A 22,837-nucleotide genomic window follows, 5' to 3' on the forward strand; every position below is an offset into this window, starting at 1 on the left:
TACGATTTGTAGAAAGGAACTTTAAATTTTTTATTCCCCGATATGATTTGATCAAATTCCATTTAAATATTTTTGTATCTAGAGTGAGTCGTTCTAGGATGGGATAGTCCTAGTAGGGTTTCTTGAAGGGAAATCAAGAAGTTATCTCTGTATTCTTACATTACACTTTGGGCCGGCTAAGGCCCCAATAGAATAAGGCCCTAGTTAATAATTGTACAATAAAAGTTTTTTTTTTTTAAATAAAAAAAAATTCGAGGGTCTAAATGTCTAATATGGTAAAAAATTAGTGAATAAATCTCTAATTTAGGCCCCAAAAATTTGGTAAAAATAATAATTACTAATTGAAAGCCCCATTATTTACATCCATGGAAAGTCTCAACGTCGATAAATTATAGGAAAGCCTCACTTGTTAAATTTTTTTTTTTTTTTTTTTTTTAAAGTCCCATTTTCACATTCATGAAAGTTTTTAAGATGCATAACTTTTTCTCCATAGTCAATTTGAATTAAATGCTTGGAAAAAGATGGAAAGTCTTTAAAGTATATAAATTTTCATTGTTTCCATTGTGCAACAGATAGAGTTAAACGCTCAAAAAGTATTCAATGTCCAGCTCTTTTTTTTTTTGTTTTTTTGTTTTTTTGGCATCATATTCGATTACAAATCACTCTTTAGAATTTTTATATATTTTTTTCTTTTTCCCTTCAAGTCTTATTCGAAAATTGAATTCTTCTCCTCTTCTTCATTTTCATGATTCTCCAACAATTCACAATTCAGTTGATGATGATAGTTTGCAAAAAAAAATAAAAATCGTCTTAATCTTGAAAGTTTTCTTTTTCTTTTTTAACGGAATATCATCTCAGCTTTATTACTAGTAAAAGACAAAAACTTGATCCTCAAACAACAGGATCTAGGGAAGAAATAGTCTCCCTACAAACAATGTGTGAAATACAATCCGGAATATCCTCCAACCAGCACCTATCTTCCTTACAAATCAAAGCATGTTTGGCCATCACATGTGCAGCCATATTGGCCTCTCTAGACGTATGAAGAAAAATAGCTGACCACATATGCTTAATCTCATTGCCAATACTCTCCACAAAAAGACCACTCATAGAAAAGAGAGGAGAATCCGACTTGATCTCTGCAATCACTTGGGCCGCATTACCTTCAAGCATCACATCAAAGAAACCAACATCCCTACAAAACTGCATTGCCCCGAGAGCTGCCATAGCCTCCGCCGTTTTGGGATCTGCCACAACATTTTGCATAGCACATCTAGCTCCCAAAAAAAACCATGACTATCACGAGCCACTATCCCCAAGCCAGTTCGGCCCCCCTTGGAATCCACAGCCGCGTCCCAGTTCACTTTCACTACCCCAATCTTGAAAGTTTTCTAAAACATGATATCTATTATAATATTGATGGTTTAGATTTATTTTATTAGATATCATGGTTTAGATTTATTTTCAAATACAAAATTTTTAAAAGAAATTTTACAATAGAAGAAACTGCTCCACTTAACATATTAAATTATATAAAAATACTGGATTCTTTTCCAAATACATGTATCGCTTATAGAATTTTATTGACAAATACCTTTTACAATTGCTTCGAAATAAGTTTTCCAAAAATTAAAATTGATAATATTCTACCTAAGAAGGCGGCCCCTTTTTTTTTCCATATAATTTTGTGCAAATCCATTCCAAAGTGCCCTACATCAGTCTCCTCCGCTTATATAATAATAATAATAATAATAATAATAAAGGGTAATTACCTTTTTCCCTCATGAATTATCAGCCTTTGTTTATATGCCTCCACGAACTGACACTCTCATCTTGGGATGTAAATAAATTAGTCTGTTCGACAACCTGCTCGATACCCGCTCGGTTTAGCCCGATCCGAACTCGAGCTCAATATTGTAGAAAATCGCTCGTTATTGTAGAAACCCGCTCGATTAGTAAATGATACATATCCGACTCGCTCGACAAAACTCGATAGGGGCTCGTGAGCTTAGCTCGTTTAAAGTTTGATCGGATCGCTCGCCCGGCTCGTTAGTCCGACTAGTTAGCTCGTTCATATCTCTTATATATTACTAAAAATGAGTTATATAAATTTAAGCATGTATATTAGTAATTAAGTAAAATATGTTATATATGTTAATATTTATGTGTGTGTATTAGTTAACATGCTAACTAGTTAGTTCATAAATAAACATATTATCTAGTTTATTAACATGTACTAAGTAAATGTAATTAACTATATGTTACTCGATATTTTTTGTGTGTGTATATATATATAGTAGTTAACTATAGTTTATAGGTCATTTTTTGACATATATAGTATACTAAGTAAGTAAATATTGTATTACATATTAATTATAATACTTTGATAATATGTTAAACTAACATATTAAGTTATAAATAGTTATTATGGAGGTTGTTCACAAACTCGAGTTTGAACTACACTTTGATCACACATTGAAAAATTTAATAGCCTACCTCGAGCTCTAGTTGAGCCGAGTTTGTCGAGTAACCCGACTCGACTCGACTCGACTCGACTCGACTCGACTCGAATGTCATTCTTAATGAGCTCAAGCTTGAGCTCGAGCTCGCTCGAGTTTTAAACAGCCGAGCTTGAACACGCATTTTATAACTCGGCTCGAATTCGAGCTCGACTATTTAAACTTGACTTATAAACGAGCCAGTCTTGAAATCTTAAAACTCGAGTCGGCTCGGCTCAATTACATCCCTATGAATCTCATCATCCGACTGCATCGAACTACCATTTACTTATCGAAACCCCCTGCCGTTAGGGAATCTTGTTTAATCGGATGAAATATTTTATTTTTTGACGTTAAATTTTGTTTAAAGATAGAAATACCCTTGTAAAATAATTTAATAAAAAATATCAAACCAAAAAATACAAATATATGAAAAATATTAAACATCTAAAAATGTAAAACCTAAAAATTTAAAACGTTAAAAAATATTATAAAAAAAAAAAAAGGAAAAGAAAGGGGGGTGGCCAGGCGGCCATCCTAAGCTTGCTTTGGGATGGCCCACGAGCCACCCCAGATGCAAGCTGGGGGTGGCTCGCAACCACCCTCAGGTTCGGGGGTGTCTCAAAGGCCACCCCCGGCCTATGGGGTGGCCGTGCGGCCACCCTGAGCTTGCTTTGGGGTGGCCCGCGAGCCACCCTAGATGCAAGCTGGGGGTGGCTTGGGGAGGGGGGTGGCCTGCGAGCCATTTCTTTTCCTTTTTATTTATTTTTTAATTTTGAAAGTATTACATGTAAATTTTGATTATAAAGTTAGGGTATTTGAGTCATTTCAAGTTTTTTAACGAGGTTGGCGGAAGGGGGGTTTTGGTAAGTAAATGGTAGTTCGATGCAGTTAGGTGGTGAGAGTGTCAGTGCACGGGGGCATATTGACGGAGGCTAGTAGTTCATGGGAAAAAAGGTAATTACCCATAATAATAATAATAATAATAATAATAATAATAACAACAACTCATACTCAAGGATGGTCCTTCAACCATTCATATGTTGACTACTTTTGTCACGGGGCAAGTAATTTCTCCTTACATAATGATAAATCATTAACCATGATTTATCATACCTAATTCTCCTATAGATTTAAATATTTCGAAGAATTGGTCGACTCTTGGATCTATAGATGCTTTTTGAAAAATATGCTTTTAGACCCCAAGTTGTAACAAATTAGATATTATCTCAACCTTATCACAAAATTCAGATTAGCAAAGTTATCAATTAAAACTAAACGCCACACAAATAATCACCAAAATCCAAACAACCATAAAATCAATCAACAAAAAATTTTTGATAACAAAGTGGAAACCTTTGAAGAACTTTTCAAAGAAAAATCACTCTGGCTGCCAACAAACACCAAAGAAATTCACTATAGAAGACTCGTGTTACAACTAGTCAACTTATAAAACCTTTGTAAACCTTGACTCAGCTTGTAACCCCAACAAACGACCAATTTGCCTCCCACTATAGTGCCTACAGAACCTCTGACCTTCTACAGCAATCTCCTTTACGAACAAACCTTGTCCGTTGCAACTCATAACTCTGGTGGCTAGAAGTTTTGTTTTTGTGGTTTAATGAGAACCAAGGAGAGGTATTGGAACTATTTAGGCTCAAAGGTGTTTAGGAACCTCTCCTAGAACAATGGAAATAGCCTTTCTAATTTCTGAAAGTCGTGGCTTGTGAGGCTTATATAGATGGGGAGAAAACTAAGGTTTAATGAGTAAGTCGGTTAAGAAACTAAACAAGGTAGAGTTGTCTCGACCGAATAGAAATTAGTCTCGACTAATCAAGAACTAGGGTTTCACAAAGATTGCACAGCTGTGATCGAACCTCAGGTTGCGATTGAGGCATTCTGTGAAACACCATGGCTCAACAATGATCGAACGAGCTTTGATCGTGATTGCAACCGGGGCATTATGTGAGATGTGTGAAACACTGTGATTCAATTGTGTTCGAACGAGGTTCGATCATCCGTGTGATCTGGCCTTTCTGGAACTTGAACTTTGGTTTGATAAAAACTTTTAAGAGGGTCCTTTTTGCTTTTTGGTTGAAAAAGCGTTCTGATGTGACATAAAGGTAAAATTAGTTTTGAGTGTATTGTGTTTGGAGTTGTTTGTTTATGCTTTTGGGTTTTTGCTAAAAAGCAAAAAACTCCCCGAAGTGTTGCCAAACGAGGCCAAAATGTCTTCATGGCCTCATCCGGTCTCCCTTCGATCAAGATCGACAAATTCTGGTTTTCACATTGAGACTTGAAAAATTATCTCGATTGAACGCCTTTTGATGGAGGTTGCAATCGTTAGCTCTTGTTCTTCAATTGTCAACCAGTTCTTGATCCGCAATTGTTAGCGCGATTTTCTTGTGTTACTTCAGTTTGGTGAGAATGAAGAAACACTTTGCAGATTAGATGGTCACAACTTAGTTAGACTTTTTTGGTTCAATGTCCTGACAAAACGCTCCCTTCTCTCTCCTCTCAATTCTCATTTTCCCCTTTCTATCACTGCCGTAGTGGTGGCACGTGTAAGCACGTCAAGCTAGGGGTCTGCTACGTTTCGTCAAGCTTGGTTGCTGTGCAGGGTTAGAGTTTGGGCAACAAAGGTGTGCTTTTGGGTCGCTCTAGTTAGATCGTGAAGGGGCTTTGGCTGGTGGATCTTGTGACTGGGGGGTTTTCTTCTCCAACGATGGCATGAGTTTCTTACGGGTTGGCCGTCTGAGTTTGGGTGAGCCTTGAGATGGAAAGGCGGTTCTTAGTGGAGTCGAAATCTTTTGTGTTCTTGGTCTTGGATGGGGCATTAGTGCTGCGAGTAGAAGAGAAGAGGAAAGGCTTCTTCAATGAGGTCCTCCTGAGCAACCAATGCACCATTTGGCTAGCGTCGACGATGGAGATTCTTTTGGGTTTTCCTGGAGATAAAGAGTTTGTCAAATCTTTCAGGGACGGGACGAAGGTTCTGATCGTTCGTAGAAGTGGGAACAAAGATGGTCGGTTTTTAGAGGCTGCGGCGGCTTATGGGATGGGCGGACAGAGAGGGATTCTATTGATCCTTGAGGGTCGTGGATGGTGGGGCCAGCACAAATTTGCCGATGAGCTTAGAAAGGCAAAAGACTTCTTTTTTGCTATGGTGGGGTGTGGGAGCGGGTCTTTGCTTTCGACGAAGAAGGAGGGTGGGAAGGAGGAGGGGCCTTCGCCTAGGTCTTCTCCCATTGGTGTGTCGTCTCCGGTGGTGAAGAAGGATGGGAAGGAGATTTTGGGTTTGAAGGTTTTCTCCCCAAGCTTGGGTGGGGCTTGGCCCATTGTGGGTGGGGCTTGGCCCATTGTGGGTGGCGCTTTACCGTTGGTGGTGAGGTCAGAGGGCCCTGTCAAGCTACGGTTTCCGCTAGTTGAGAGGAGTGACATTGATTTTCTACTGGCAGTGAGGCCAGCAACCTCGGAGGAGGTGAGAATGATTCCGTTGGACTGCTCTGTGTTGGAGAAAGAACCGCTGGGTAAAGACCTGCTGTTGAAACTGTAAGCAAGGGACATCCAGCACGCCTCCTCTTTGCCTAAGGTAAACCAGGTTCAACAAGGACCAGGTTGCCTTGTATGTTTGGTCGGGTCGTTGATGGGTCATTCGTGTGCTTTTGGGCTGGGTCTTAAACCCACTTTCAATTTTAAAGAATTCCGCCCGGGCCGGGTTTTGATGAAGCCCAAATCCAGCTCTTAGTGCTCCTACGACGCCGCTTTTGGGTGATTCTTCTGAGGGCTTGGGTGGTATCGTTGTCCAATCCTTGCCGTGGTCTCCTCCGTCTTTTCTTCGGCAAGGTTTCCTTATCCCAAGTGCTCCCTCCCCTTTGAGTGGTTGCACTTCTCCAATCGTTGAAAAGGAGGTGAATTTCAGGTCGGATGGCTTAACTCAATCTCAGAAGTAGCCGGTAGGTTTTGGCCCGTCTGGGGAGATTGTTGTGTGGGACCAGGGGGATGAGGTTTGGATTGGGGAGGGAGGAGACTCACATTTCCCCTTGGGTGTCTATCATCCTGACATGCCCTTGGATTGGGTGTCGGATGGTGTTGGAGATGAAGATTCGTCCTTTGCGATTTTGGATGCCATTGAAGAGGATTTCCATCGGGTTAAAAAGGGTGCTCGTCTTAAGATTAAAGGGAGAAGAGAGGTGCTGAATCTGGAAAGCTCCATTGACTACAGCGATGCAAGCTTGCCCTCTAGGCGAAGGAAAGGAAAGGCTAGGCTAGGCTCAGGTGCTAGAGCGTTGAGTGTTCCTTGTGAGTTTTGGGTTTGAGGGCTTTTGGTTTTTGAGGGTTTATTGGGTTTCTTTCTTTTTGTGGGCTGTTTTGTTTTTCGCTTTCTAGTTAGGTGCTTTCTCTTGTATACTTCCGGTGTACTTAGGGGTGCCTTATGCTTTTAATAAACCAATTTATTACTTTAACATCAACTTAAACTCTAACCTTAAAACTTACATCTCAACATGTTTTAACACTAAATTCGTTAATACTAAAATCCTAACACTTTCTCTATCTTTGACAACCAAGGCACAATTTCAAGGTAAAGTTTTTGGGGATCTTCCATTGCGCTTTATTTCCCTTCATGCGTAGGTACCTCTAAAATTACTTCCAAATCTCTATCGTCTTTTGAGGTGAAGCGTTTTTTCAGTCTCGCACTTTCATCATGCTTTCATCTTTATCTTCTTATTCTTTTTTGTTCAGCAGAAGCCTTATTCACTTCAATTGTGCTGCACTTATTTTTATCGTCAAAATTCCTCATAGATGAGGGGCTCACAAGGGCAAATATGAATGGGTCACTCCACAACATGTGATAAGGGTTGCTTTGAACATGTTTGTAAATAGATTGGTTGCAAGCGACATCTTTGGTTGATGGTGAACATGTCAACATGTGGCTATAAACAACATTTCTAACATGTAATATGCTGGTAGTGTGACCTCAGTTAGCAATAAGTCGTGCAAGCATATGTCAAATCTCTGCTATCTGTTGCCCCTTTTTTTTTTGACATGTCCACACAAGAGGAGGGAAGGGGAGAAGGGATTCGAACTAGTGACCTCCGTTTCATGAGGCGTAGTCCCCAGCCGATTGAACTACCTCTTGGGGACTCTGCTATCTGTTGCCTTTGATCCTCAATTGCTGCCCAAATGGCTGCTTTCCAATGAGCAATGTTGCTGGGAAATCTTCCTGCGACTCCAAAATTAATCAACTAATTAGGTAAAATTCTCACTCTGATACCAATTGACAGGTTTAGGGACAAAGGCTAGACAAAGTTAAACTCTATTAGATTTGGAATATACCAGGAAAAGGGAAAACTCTCTCTTGAGTAAAGTTTGTTGATATATCATAAAACCAACCCTAATTTGATGTCCAATACATGCTTATTTATAGGCTATAATAAAAACTCTAATTGACTCTTAATCAAAGAAGATTATTGATGAGTCTTAAAAATAAGGAAAGAATAAAAAAACCAAACCAAAATTCTATTTCTTCACACAAAGAAACATACTAAATTTTTTGGGAAAAATATACTTACCCCTCAAATTGACACCCCTTTTGCAAAGACACCACCAAACTACCGTTTATGATACTTGACCCCCCCAAACTACTATTTTGTTGCCAAAGAGTGTTCATTAGCTGTTGGCATTAAAATGGATGGAGAATAGTGCACATGACCTACACGTGCATATTTTGGACTTGAAATACCCAAATTTCCCTAAACTACCATTTGCAAATACACTCCTCAACTACCAATTTGGGGCGTTAGACCCCTTTAAACTACCATTTCGTTGCGATTTGGCTCCTCCGTTAGATGTTGGCATTAAAATGGACGGAAATTTGTTCTGACTTACAAGTGCATAGATTAGACTTGAAATGTCCAAATTACCCTAATTTTGGAGGAAAAGATCCAAAAAAAAAATGAGAGAGAGAGAGAGAGAGGGTTTAGGGTGGTCGACTACCTTTTGAGGTGGCCAAACACTCCATCAATGCTGAGAGGGTGGTCAACAATCCCTTGAAGGCTTTTAGGAGTGGGCGACAATCCCTTAAATGAATGTTGAGGGGGTGGAAGATCACCCCCTAAAGGCTACTAAGGATGGCCGAATCAAGGTTGAGTGATGGTTCGACCACCTCCAAAACCTCCCTTAAAAGCCTGAAAAGACTCTAGGGGGTGGTTATTCGACCATCACAAAAAGGGAGTGGCTGCTCCATAGGCTTTTGAGGATTTGAACCACTCCCCTGGCTTGAACGGGTGTTCAACTACCCTCAAAATCTAGATAATTTGGATATTTCAAGTTAACATGCACTTGTAAGTCACACACGCCATTTTTCGTCTTTTTTAACACCAACATCTAACAAAGGGGCCAAATCGCAACGAAATGGTAGTTTAAGAGAGCTAAGTGTCAAAAATTGGAAGTAGTTTGGGGGTGTCTTTGCAAATAGTAGTTTAGGGAAAATTTGGTTATATCTCTCCAGTCAGCATCAAATGATTGGTTTACCCATTCAAAGCAATTTATGTGCAAAGGTTATGAAATAGATCTCAAAGAGTAATTCATCTCCTATACTTATCAGACCCAGTTCAATTTTCGAGTGGAAGCAATGCTGCTACTGCATGTTTAATCTAGCAATTCCAACAATACATTTTGTATTCCAAAACTTGCCTTCCACATTAGATGGAGAGATAACTACTTGTTAGGATTGTTACATTGTTCGCATGTTTAGTACCATGGATAAGACTAATCTGGTCCCTGTTAGCATTTCAGGATTGCCTACTAAGGAGTTTATCCAACCAAGGATGAATGTGGACAATGAGAACACAGAACCAGTGACTGATTTAGGACTTGCTCTGGGTTATTCTAACCCGTGCATCCAGAGACAACTGAACAATGATTCAGGTGCAGGTGCAAATGCAGGTTCAAGGATAGAAATGACATTTGTAGCCCCTGACCCCCTTTCTGAACTAGTTTGGTCTCCACAGAAAGGTTTGTGTCTCAAATGTGCTGATTCCAGCTTCGCCGATAAGAAAGCCTCTCTTTTGTGGGGTGCAGGACCAAGCAATGCGGCTTTTTTGATGCCTCAAAGCACTGCAGACGGGAGGTCTGATACTGACAATCCTATGGTTGAGGAAGTCATGATACCACAAGTAGCATTTCATGCAAAGGATGATTTTGCTGGTACAAATACTTCGACTGGGTCTCCTACAAGTGATGCTGGTAGCATGTCAGGATGTGGACCAAATTATGAACATGACACAGGTAAGGAAAAAGTTTTTCAAGTTAAATTGTGGGCTAGCGAGGGGTTGGGCTTGGTCTTTGGTCTAAATGTTGCTTCGTTAAAAAAGAAAAAAGATTATGAAAAGGAATCAAATTGTATAATAATGAGTGTGAACCTATCAATATCGATCATATCTATATATAAAACTATACATATAAATTTTTATGATCTCCCCTCAAAATCTGGGGACTTTTGTTTGGCAGGATCTGTTGGTAATGTGGAGGAACTGAACACTGCAGAGGGACTATCTGTTATACATGTTACTCAAAATGAGGATCAAAGAAAGAGTGAAGGGGATGAGATTTGTGCTCAAATCAACATTCAAATGGTTGAAATTGAGACTAGAGAAAACAATCTTTCTAGTTTGCCAGGTGCATGCTGCTATCTTTAGCCTTTGTTAACCAGGAGATAGTCCTAGGAAGCTATCACAGCTGAAACTGGTCAATAGTTAACTGATCTATTGTTCTAAAGCATAGAAAACTTTTATCACTTCCTGTTTTGCTTGAAACACACAAGCACTGCAAAGTGCTTTGCCTTCCATTTTAGCGGAAATTTTCTTTCATATTGTACTTCTGTCAAAGTTGATGGAGACTTCATCATTTTCTTCACTTCTGACATGTATGACCTACTGATTACTAACAGGCCTGGGAAGAACAGCTGATATTTCAGCTACCAAAATAGATGAACCTAAACCTTATCTGGTTGCAAATGAACCATTTTCTGGGGATCGTATTGGTGGAGACACAGATTTTGGAGGTGGCAATCAAATATTGGGAATGAATGATGTTTTGACCTCTGATATTCACCCTGCGGATGAATGCAAAGCTTCTGAAACTCCAGTCCAGATTCTTAGGTCCCCAGGCAAAAGGCCTTTAGAAAAACTGGAGCAAACTGCCGAGAATGATTTACAGACTCTGGTTGGTGAAAATGCTTGTGATGCAGCGAGTAAGATTGTAGAATCAGAATTTGTTCATGAAGGTAAAAACGGCTCTCAGCAGGGTGAAGAGGTTCTTCCCAGAAACAAGACTATTCCAATTCAACTCTCTCAAACTAACAGCAGAATCCAGATGCATCGAAGAAAAGGCAAGGAAAAGGCTTTATCTGATGGAGATGGTAATGGAAGATTATCAAAAGAGGAAGATGACAGCCATGAGAGTGTTGAAAGCTGCAGCAGTGCTGGCTTATTTTCAAAAGGCAAGAGGAGGTGGAGCTTTGAAGAACACCTGATTGTTGGCAGTAAAAGAGTGAAAAAGCAAATTCAAGAAACACCCAGTTCGACATCCTATAATATACAAGATAGCTCCTTTATGAATTGGATATCAAACATGATGAAGGGCATCCCCAAAGCAATGCAAGAAGAGGCACCCTTTCCTGCTCTTGCCATTGCACATCCTGATCATGGACACCAGAATCCTCCTGATCAAAGTCTTCTCATATGCAACAAGAATCAAGATCAAGGGTTCAAAATTGGTTTTCGATCAATTTTTCAGTCCTTATATTGTCCAAAGGCGGAAGGAGAAGCAACAACATTGAATTCCAATTATCAAACTGGAGAAGGATCTAAGGAGCTTGAGCTGGCTAACAAGGTATATAACATTAATGCTACTCCAGTATCCATTTGTGGGGATGGTGATAACATATGCAAACAACTTTTGCTGCCAAATGAGAAGTTTGACGAATCAGAATCTGGAAATGAAGCAGGTTTGGCAACCCAGCCAAAAAAGTTTCCTATGGAATATGCTACCAGTCAGGAAAATAGCAAGACCAATTCTGGCAAGAAGAAAAATTCATGCGAAAAGGAATTTGGTAAGGGAAAAAATGAAATAAGCTCCCCTACCTCTCTGGGTAAACGTAAGACTAACAGTGCTGAGAACATTGATTCTGACCTACCATCTGAAGGGAAGAGAACAAATGATTATGGTTATGGGAACAACCCTCTGGCAAGCTTGTGGATAACTCGGTTTTGTACAAAATCTTCTGGCCCCTTAGTAAACATGGATGATCGTGGCCAGAGTATTGATATAGGTCTTGAGTGCTCCACTGATTGCACAAGGATTCTTCCTTGTCCTCAGAATCATGTTGGTTTTTCCCACAATCACAAAAGTGTGGCAGTGAGGGAGCAATCCATTGAAGACCCTATGCTTGCTTTGGGTAAAGAATCACAGAAGTGTCCTGCTGACACTGAGGCTGTCATTGGTGTTAATAGGATCAAAGGCCACAATGATCAGAAAACTGTATATAATCTGAGCCCTTTACTGCATTCCCCAAAATCTAGAAGTTCAGAGGCAATGGCTTCTATCTTTGCAAGAAGATTGGATGCCCTCAAACACATCCTACCATTGGATGCAACAGATAGTGCAACTCATGCAACTATAACATGTTTGTTTTGTGGCAGTAAAGGTCACCATTTACAAGAGTGTTCTGAGATAACAGAAAATGAGATTAAGGATCTTCGTAGGAATGTTGATTCATATAATGGGGCGGAAGAATTGCCTTGTTTGTGCATTAGATGTTTCCAGCACAATCATTGGGCTGTTGCATGTCCCACTGTATCCTCAAGAGGGCAATGTCAAACAAAATGCGGTGCTTCTTTGGTTGGCCCTATCAAAATGCAGCACAAAACAGGAGGTGAAGAAAATTCGAAACTGCTAACTGATTGGAAAAGACAATTTCAAGCCGCTTGTGATGGGAGTGATCTTAGAAGATCAGATCATGGTTGTCACTGGAAATTGAATGAAGCGACAGCCCCTGAAAATGTCAGATCTGATTCAAATTCAAAGAAGAAATACATTACTTCAAGTTCTGGGGAAAATTATTTAAAAGAACATAAGATCGCACCTGTCTGTATGCAAATTTCAGATGTACCAAAAGGAATCTTTGACACTATAAAAAGCCTTCGTTTGTCTCGCTCAGATATCCTAAAGTAAGTAGAGCATATATATATTTTTTTTTGATAAGAAAAAGTAAGTAGAGCATATTAATTAATCATCAGTCAACTCATGTTCTTTATTATTTGTTTGATTGGAAGTTCCCTTATATATGGCAAGTAACATGTTTGATTACACTTGATATTAACTCTGACATTTTGAGGATAGAGCAAAAATTAACAATTTGCTCAAGTGTCCTTTATTTATGAACTACATTCAGTAGCCCACCTATAATTGTACATTTGAGGCATAAGAGACTTACAAACAAGTAAACACTGGCATATTGTGGAGACAGGGCTGACACTACTAGCTGAAAGTAATCTCCCAAGGGCCTTTTGGACTCATGCCTTCACAATGGCTGTCTATCTCATCAATAGACTTCCTTCCCCGGTCCTCCATGGTTGCACACCATATTCCAAGGTATATCAGAAAGATCCTAATTACAATGGTTTATGGGTATTCGGTTGTGTATGCTATCCCTTTCGCTTCAAAGCTACACGTTCAAAGTTGGATTTCAAAACATCTTGTTGCATATTCTTGGGGTATAGCCCCTCTCATAAAGGTTATAAGTGCCTTGATCCGGCCAGCGGGAACAGCTTTATCTCCCGCCATGTTGTATTTGATGAATGCAACTTTCCACTTCATTCCTTCTCTATGGACAGCCCTTCGCCATCTCGGTCTCAAACAACTACTATTCCTCCTTTTCACATACAGCTTTTTGACTCTATACATGGTTCTCCGATTGGCATTTCTTCCTCATCCTTGCCTTCTGCTCGATCAAGTGGAGGGCTCACCTAGCTCATCACCATCATGTGCGCCTCCGCCCTCTCATGCTAAAGCTACTGCACCTCAACCAGCTCCTACACGTAGTCATCCAATGGTGACTCGGTTACAAGATGGTACACGAAGGCCCAAGGTATTTCTTTTCACCCGCCATCCCATTCCCTCTTGTTTTCTTGCCAACTCTATGGATAATGTTGAGCCGACCAGCTCTAGTCAAGCTCCAAAAGATCCCAAATGGCGGGCTGCTATGATGGAAGAATTCAGCGCCCTTATTCGCAATGGCACATGGTCTCTCGTGCCTCCAGATTCCTCCATGAATGTTCTTGGCAACAAATGGGTCTTCCACATCAAGTGCAATTCCGATGGGTCTATTGAGCGCTATAAAGCACGGGTAGTAGCTAAAGGCTATCATCAATGTTATAGCCATGCCCAAGGTAACACTTTGAGCCCCATTGTTCGACAAGGGACTATTCGCCTTGTTCTCTCTCTTGCCCTTTCTCATGGTTGGCCTATCCACCGATGTTCGCAACGCCTTTCTTCATGGCACTCTAAATGAATGTGTTTATATTTCACAGCCATCTGGTTTTGTTGATAAGGATCGTCCTACCTATGTGTGCCGACTTCAAAAATCATTATATGGCCTCAAGCAGGCTCCTCGCACTTGGTGTCAATGCCTTAGCTCTCACCTTTGTCATATTGGTTTTCTTGAGTGTCCTAATGATGCCGGAGCTCTTTGTCTATCATCGGGATAACACTCTTATCATTATTCTCATTTATGTGGATGACATCATCCTCACTGGGAATAGCTTGTTTGAGATTTAGAAGTTTTGTTGATAATCTCCAATAGCAGTTTGATATCAAACATCTTGGTGATCGTCACTATTTTCTTGGTATGAAAGTTGAATGGCAAGGATCCTCTCTATGGCTGTCCCAAACTTCCTATGCCATTGATTTACTTTGTCAGTTTGGTATGGATGTGCCAAGCCAATTAAAACACCTATGTCTCCTACCCTCAAATTGTCTCATTCCACCAGAGATCTTCTCCCTGACCATCGAGATTACCAATAATTAATCGGTGCTCTTCAAAATTTAACTGTCACATTGCCTGATAATTCCTACTCTGTTGGCAAATCGTGTCAATTCATGCATGCCCCTTGCACTGATTGCTTAGTTGCTGCCAAACGCCTATTGTGATATATCAAGTGCACATTGGGACTTGGCCTTAGTTTCCAAGGCTCTAAGGACTACTATTTGTGCTTTTAGTGATGCTAACTGAACTAGTGATCCTGATGACCGTCAATCTTTCACTGGATTCTTTATTAACCTCAACCCAAATATCATCTCATGGTCTTCCAAGAAGCAAAACAATGTTTCTCGTTCTAGCTCTGAAGCTGAGTATCATGACTTAGCTGATCTTGGGGCTTATGTTCTACAGCTACTCCACATTCTACGTTTTCTTCGATTACCACTAGCACAACCTCCCTTACTTTTCCACGACAACATCAGTTTGTGATGTAGGGTGACGTAGTGGGTTCGCAACAGCAAGCAACAATAGAATCACAACTCTTCTCAAACCAAGATTCTATGAATGAGGCAAAAGGGATAGAAAATCACTCAGAGCTTCATATTGATAAATTGATAAAATACATAATTTGGAGGGTAAAGCCATCTTAATAGGCTTCAATAGAGCCTAAATTCGAAACCCAAAAAAAAAAAAAAAAAAAAGGAAATAGAAACACCTTGGAGTACAAATAATACAAAACTACAACTTTTTCCTAGTAAATGTTGGAATTACGAAATGTTCATGAAGTACAAAATTGTAGCCCTCTGAATAAGCTTTCCAACGTCACCAAGTTTGTCTCAATCCGATGTCAGAATTAGAAGATAATGATTTTTTAAGTAAAATGGGTCTAACAAAACACTAATAAAACTGGCCTGCATCATTCTCACCGGATTTGAGAGAATTCGTCCTTGAATTGAGATGATTCTTGCCCCAATCCTTCGGATGCCCAATCAATTCATTCCATCACTCTTCAAAAGCAAAACAATGTAACATCCCACAAGAAATAATACTTCCCTAATCACCACAAGACTGCGATGGTCAATTTGAAAACTTTTCTCACTAGATTCAAAGAACTCTAGCTTCACACGATTGCCACATATCTTTTCTCGTTCATGCGCCATTAATATCTCCCAAAAGGAACGATCTCTTAACTTTTTAACATAAAATTCCTTCCGCATGAAAACCATCAAAATCATTAACATCAAGAGAATTTGATAAAATATTTTCTACCCCAAGGAAATCAACTTCGTTAACATCCAAATCAAAGACTTCACTTTTGGGGCTTTCATCAAACACATGATGTATAGAACTCTCATCAACAAAATTTTCAATATTATCTGAGAGATTTACCTTTCCCAACGGTTCTTCTTTCTTAGGATAGATGTCATAATTAGTGGAGAGACCCAATCTACTACAAATTCTTCCTCTTGATCATATGACAAAGAACCTCCCACAAGATCTCCATCATTGATATCAGTATCATAGGTTGGTGGAGAACCCAATCCACGAATCCTTGTGAAGGATCTTCAACATCTTTATGTTTGAACTCTTTATCAACGAACTCATCTTCTTGGAACTTTTCATCAATAAATTCATCTTCCTCATCCACATAAGATGGATTTGGTAGATGAATTTGAGGCTCGCGAATAACGGTTAAGGTGGCCCACCGCAGACTCCACGTGTCAAACCGTACCTTTCTCCATTGAGATCACGCCTCACTAAAAGTAACCACATCATCCTCATCCACGAAACATGGAGTTGGTTGATGGCGACGATCATTAGCACTTCCTTCTTTTCTTTACTGTACTCCTCTAGAGTGGATCGTGATGGGGTAGACCAGCTCTGGTGATCTCCTTCTCACAAAGGGACATTTGATGTTAGATCTTTCTATAAGGCTCTTGCTTGCAAAGAGACTGTTCATTTTCCCTGGAAAAGTATTTGGCGGACCAAGGTTCCTTTGAAAGTGGCTTTCTTCGCTTGGACGACAGTGCTAGGGAAGATCCTTGCCTTGGACAATCTCAGAAAGGTGTCATTGTGATTGATAGATCTTGCATGTGCAAAATGAATGGGGAGTCTGTGGATAGGGCTGAGCATGGGATGGGGGTGGCGGGAATGCCCTTTTTTGGCCCCGCCCCACACCCTTGTGGGTTATGAAAATCGCACCCGCGAACCGCACAAAACGGGGAGAACCCGTGGGGTGCGAGGTGATGTGGGGTGGGTTATGCGGTGCGGGTTGTGCGGGGATATGCGGGTATTCAACAAAATCCAGATATGGGGTTCATAAAGTCACAAACACATACATAGCGAGAGAAAGTCTAACAAACCACAGATTCAAACCAAAGCCAAACAAATCACAAACAGGTTACAGGATGTGAGGAGAATCATTCAATGCCGGTCTTGAAGCGAGCATCGACGATCTCTCCGCCGTTCTCGGTCTCCTCGTCAACCTTGATCTGGAGCTTCATAACGTCCCCACAGGACCAGCGACTAGAAGATTAAGCCACTACGACCTTGCCAGTAAGACGACGCCGTTTGGGAGGCAGAAAAATGAGAGAAATGTACTGCAAGTGTCGAGTGTGCATGAAGTGAAAGAAGAAGAGGAGGAGAGATGGAGAGGTGGTGACTACGAGGAGGTGAGCTGCTGGTGTTGGAACTCATGGAAGAGTTTAGAAGTGAGAAGGTGTGCAGCGAAGACTTGAAAAAATGAAGAAGGGTGCTAGGGTTAGGTTAATGGACTGGGTTTTTTTTTTCCTTATTTTTTCTTCCTACAGGGCGGGGCAGGGTGGGTCCTCGGGGTTTTTAAAAACCCCAACCCGCCCCGCCCTGCACGGGTATACAATTTTTGGACCCGTACCCTTATAAAAAACACTAAAAACTGCGCTTTTAGAGGCGAGGCAGTGTGGGTTGGGGCGAGTCCGCGAGTTTTTGCTCATCCCTATCTGTGGATCACCTCCTTCTCCATTGCGAGGTTGCTCGCGCTCTTTGGAATGCCATCTTTAGTCGCTTCAGTCTATCTTAGGTTATGCCTCTTCTGGTGGTAGATTTATTCGCTTGCTGATAGACGGGTGGTTGCTCTCGGAGTGCGGTCGTGTGGAAAATGGTTCCTTGTTGCCTTATGTGGTGCTTGTGGAGGGAACGCAACAATAGACAGTTCGAGGACAAAGAAAGAACCATAGAGGAGCTCATTTCCTTTTTCTTTCATTCTTTATACTCTTGGACGGCTGCGTTTCTCACACCTTCAGTGATTAGTTTTAATGATTTTCCTGTTTTATTTTCATCTTCTCAATTGCCTTTCTTGTATACCCCCTGTGTACTTGATTGCACTTTGCGTTTTTAATGATATTACTTATAAAAAATAAAAAAACATCCATGGCGTCAAGTTTGTCGGATAAGGCTCTGATTTGCTCCATCAGTCGCCTAGATCGCGCAACAAATTGGTCCTCCACGTGTTGCTAACGAACCGCCAGTCGTTCATCACGTGTTGTTTCTTTGCGCTCATGCACAACACCAAAACTTGCATATTTGTTTCCTCCGTCTCGTTTTCTTCGTGCCATGGCAGGAAAGTTGCTGGGCTTTGATATCAACTGATACAAAGTGGTGTAGTGGGTTCACAATAGCAAACAACAATAAAATCACAACTCTTCTCAAACCAAGATTCTATTAAGGAATCAAGGCAAAAGGGATAGAAAATCACTTATAGAGTTTCATATTGATAAACTGATAAAAATACATAAGCTGGAGGCTAAAGCCATCTTAATAGGCTTATATAGAGCCTAAATTCGAAACCCTAAAAAATAATAATAAAAGAACGAAATAAAAACACTTTGGAGTTCAAATAATTCAAAACTATAACTTTTGCCTAGTATACGTCGGAATTACGAAATGTTCATGAAATACAAAATTGCATCCCTCTGAATAAGCTTTTCAACGCTACCAAGTTTGTCTCAATCCGATGTCAGAATCATAAGATATGATTTTTTAAGTGAAATGGGTCTAACAAAGCACTAAAAAAAGTGGCCCGCATCACAGTGCCATGTATATTGCAACTAATCTTGTCTTCCACAGTTACACCAAACATATAGATATCAATGTTCATTTCATAAGAGAGAAAATCGCTTCCGGGGTTCTTCGCCTTCAACATGTCCCCAACGATGCTAAGTTGGCTGATTGTCTCACCAAGAGCCTTTCCCACCCTCGATTCTTGTCCTCACCTGTCAAGCTGTGTGTGGAACCAACCCCCACTTCAACTTGCAAGTGAGTGTTAGACGACAATGAAGACGGCCCCACCTAATTTAAATTATATGAAATGGTTCATATCATCCAGCCAATTTCCATCTCTGCAGCAAACTTTCCATAACAGCATGATTCCATCTCTGCAGAAAATCTTTCATAACAGTTGATGATACTTTCAACAACAGATTGATGATTGTCGCGGCGGAGGCGTTGTAGGCTTGAGGATTCATGAAAAATGTCGCTGCTCGACGACGTCTATTCTCCTCAACGGAGATGAAACAGCATGGTTGCGTGGCTCCTTTGAGAATATGATGGTAGTCAGAGACACAAGGGTCTTCTGGAACCAATCCATTCCTTGTTTTCCCATGATCCTAGCCTAGAGACGCTTAAACAGACACGGTCACTTTCTGGTGTTAGAGGAATTTGAAGGTGGGAAAAGGATTGGTTCGGTCCTCATGCCCAAAGGGAGGCACGGTGAAGGTTGGACTCTTTTTGCCTACGAGCTTCATTCAGCCAAGGATTTCCTCTATTCTAGACAGGTTGGAAGCTGCAGGACAAAGCCCAAGGCTATTCCGGTGATGGAAAGGAGATCCTAAGCAGGGGTCCTGACGAAGACGCTTTCCCTCTGGAGGAGCGTTTTGGGATTCATTCGGGGCTGTTCGCAAGAATTCCGAGTTGGTTGCGAGACTTCAAGATCACGTCCCGAGTTTCGGCAAAATCCCACAACAACTCGTCCCTAGCTCTGGCCAAATCCACCATGTCTCTGACGAAGCTAGTAGCACAAAATCCTCTGGTGATGGGCTCAAAGAAACAAAAGATACCATTGAAGACGGTGGTTCAGGCGAAGGCGCCCCAAACGTTGACGGCTCAAGCGATGGCTTCGGCAGAAAACTTCCCCTTCCAGCAACGTCCAATCTTTGCTAAGTCTGCTCTGATTGGACAGCCTCTCTCTGACAGATCATCAGGGCATGGTGGCTGCACGTCTTTCCTCTTTGGTGAAAACTTTGAGGTGGCATCTCTTAGAGAGACGCCAGAAAGCATAAAAATAGATGTTGAAAATTGCCTGAAGAACTTGAGCAAAGGCATTTGCTTTTCCTGTGCAAACAAGCCCTTAGGTTGCAAACCCAACCCTCTTCAACGCCGAGCAATCCAGCCCAAGGTCCAGATCAAGAGGCATTTCTCGCGTGCTAAGAAAGGGAAAGCCAAAGTGGGCTCCTACCCGACCGAGACCCTCATTAGTTAGGGCTTGCGTCCCCTAACCCAAAAACTACTTCTAGCCCGTATTCACTAGAACCCTACTCGTCTAACCCGATGCTATCATTGAGCGCGGCCCAGCCTACTCTGGTGACCACTGAGCCCGCCTCCGTCATCTCACTTCTCCAGGCCACCCCCTTGCTGCCGTCATCAAGCGCGGTCCAGTATGCTCCACTGAGCCCTTCTTTATCGCCTCGCATCCTCGGGCCCCTCTGGATTCCATGTCGTTAAGCCCCTCCCCGTGCCCACTAGTAACTTCTGAGGTCTCCAGCGCCACTACGCTTCCATAGGTCACGCCGGTGTGCTCTCCTCCGGTGAGCCCTTCTTTTCCTTGCCCTGGGATGGATCTCCCTCCTATGAATCAGACCACGCTGGAGTCGGAGCTAGAGTACACGCTTAGGGTGGGTTCCCCCACAGCTTCTTCTCAGACGACACTAGAGGTCATGGATCGAAATCCACAGCCAGCCTCACTTGGCTTCATTGCAGGGGCTAAGTGCACCACTTAGCCTTCTTCTCCTTCCCAGCAAGAGACCCGTCCACAACAGTCTCTTGTGGTTAACAACTCAATCTCCTTGGCTCTGAATCCTTCTCTGTCCAGGATGGTTGTCTTCACCCCTACTCATTCTCCCCAGCCTCTTGGAGGGAATGGAAAGGAGCTAGGCTTAGTTTGTCCCGATTTGGAGGTGGATATCTACGCGGAGGTGGAGCCCACCCAAGGGCGGAGCCACACTTTGGCTTGGGGGGCCTGCCCCCCCCCCCCCCCCCCCCCCACAAAGCCAAAGGTCTCCCCCCCAAAAAAAAAAAATTAATTAATTTTTACCCCTATTTTTTAAAAAAATTTATAGTTTTGGCCCCCTCAAAACCTAAAATGTGGCTCCGCCCCTGAGCCCATCCCATTATTATGTGACCCAGCAGTCAATCTTAAGGTGTATACTGGGCTACGACCCTTTGAATGGATTCTTCAGTTAGTCGAACAGCTCAAGCATGTCGTGGGACTCTCGTGTGATGGTTTTGAGGAACAATTATCGGCCCTGTTTGCGGCCATTATTGCCAGTAATACCAAACAAGGAATAGGCTCTTCCTCGAAGGCGGGAAAAAGAATTTCGAGAGAAGTGAATAATTTGTTTTGCTCTATAAATTATGATACACATAGTGGCAATGCTTCACGTGGTAGCAAAAAGGTGAGGGCCCAAATAGATCTTTACGATGCCTAAATTGCTTTCATGGAACGTGAGAGGGCTAAACGAAGTTGACAAGCAGCTGAAAGTCAGAAATCTTTTAAGACAGTGGAAAGCAAACATTATTTGCTTACAGGAAACTAAACTTGAGTTTATTTCCATCAACATTGTGCGAAACTTGTGGGGTTGTCTTCATGCTGGCTAGTGCTACTGTAACGACCCAGGAAAAAGCGCTAGCCACATCTGCGCTATCACCCCAAAATGACTAGTCAATTTGAAGTTTCCCTAGAATTCTTTATAAAGCCCAGTTTCACCTAATAACTTAGTACTAATGAGTATCACTATAAACTACTCACTCTATGTGAGCTATTCATCTCTTCCCAATATGGGAACGGGGTGTTACAGCTACCTTCCTTCTAGCGGGGCGTCCAATGGTATTCTTCTTTTACGGGACATGAGGGTTGTGGAGAAGATTGAAGTGTATGTGGGTGAGTATGTTGTGGCCTGCTCCTTTAGAAATATTGCAGATGATTTCACTTGGGCTTCTGTGGGGGTCTGGTCTATGGTCCAAATATCAACAGTCGTAGAAGGCCTCTTTGGGAGGAGCTGGTTGGACTTCTTAATTGGTGGTATTTGCCTTAGTGGATCGAGGGCGACTTCAATGTCTCCCGTTTCCTTGCGAAAGACCAGGGGAAGCTTGTTTTTTCCCCGCGATGATGGAAGTTTCAGATTTTATTTCTGAGCTGGGTCTCATGGATCTTCCTCTTTCTAGGGTGTTGTCTACGTGGTTCAACAATTTCTCTTGGTCTAGACTTGATCGGTTTCTTGTCTCTTCGGATTGGGAAACTAATTATCCTAGGCTCCTTCAAAAAAGGGTTCCCAAATTGTGCTCGGATCATTTTTCATATTCTCCTTTACTGCGATGGTATTCAAGAGTTCAAAAAACCTTTAAAATTTGAGAATATGTGGCTGAAAGAAGCTAGTTTTGTGGATAGGGTGAGGCAGTGGTGGTTGTCTTATAGTTTTCAAGCTCTCCAAGTTTCATACTAGCTCAAAAACTAAAGGCTTTAAAGTTCGATCTTATAAGGTGGAACACTGGGTGTTTGGTAATATCGATTCCCTTAAACAAGCTCGCCTCGAGGAAGCTTTAGCGAGACTTTCTATGGGGAGGGATTGGTGAAGAATTTGAATATCACCTTATTAGTTGGGCTAAGGTTTGTTCCCCGATCTCTGCGGAAGGGTTGGGTATCCGTAACTTAAGAATGTTCAATTGCGCTCTTCTAGGTAAATGGTTGTGGCGCTTTGGTATTAAAAGAGATGCTTGGTGGAGAACTGTGGTGGAATCCAAATTTTGCTGTTTACGGGGCGGATGGTGTTCCCATGTTCCCACAGGAGCTTTTGGGGTGGAACTATGAAAGAATATTCAAAATGGTTGGGAGACTTTTTCAAGCTACACCAGATTCGAAGTGGGGGATGGATCAGGATTAGCTTTTGGCATGATCTGTGGGTCGGGAATATGACTCTCAAGGCAGCTTTTCCAGCTTTGTTTGGTATAGCCGTTGCGAAGGACACCTCTATTGCAAATAACCTATAGT

At 41.6% G+C, this 22,837-nt stretch overlaps 1 protein-coding gene across 6 annotated transcripts in view; it reads left to right on the top strand.

Moving 5' to 3' along the window:
- The window catches only part of LOC133874350 (uncharacterized), a 30,902-nt gene that overhangs the window by 4,378 nt on the left and 3,687 nt on the right, over nt 1–22,837 (top strand). For 2 of the 6 annotated variants that reach the window (XM_062312264.1, XM_062312250.1), the window contains 3 exons: nt 9,294–9,785; nt 10,008–10,175; nt 10,447–12,727. In XM_062312264.1, the coding sequence (XP_062168248.1) occupies nt 9,326–9,785; nt 10,008–10,175; nt 10,447–12,727 (2,909 nt within the window). In that variant the 5' untranslated portion in view covers nt 9,294–9,325. Of the gene's footprint in view, nt 1–7,612; nt 7,750–9,293; nt 9,786–10,007; nt 10,176–10,446; nt 12,728–22,837 lie in introns of those variants that run through there. The other 4 variants (XM_062312257.1, XM_062312280.1, XM_062312285.1 and 1 more) reach the window with 4 other exon arrangements.

Source organism: Alnus glutinosa, chromosome 1, assembly GCF_958979055.1.
Source record: "Alnus glutinosa chromosome 1, dhAlnGlut1.1, whole genome shotgun sequence".
In the NCBI taxonomy this organism is placed as follows: domain Eukaryota; kingdom Viridiplantae; phylum Streptophyta; class Magnoliopsida; order Fagales; family Betulaceae; genus Alnus; species Alnus glutinosa.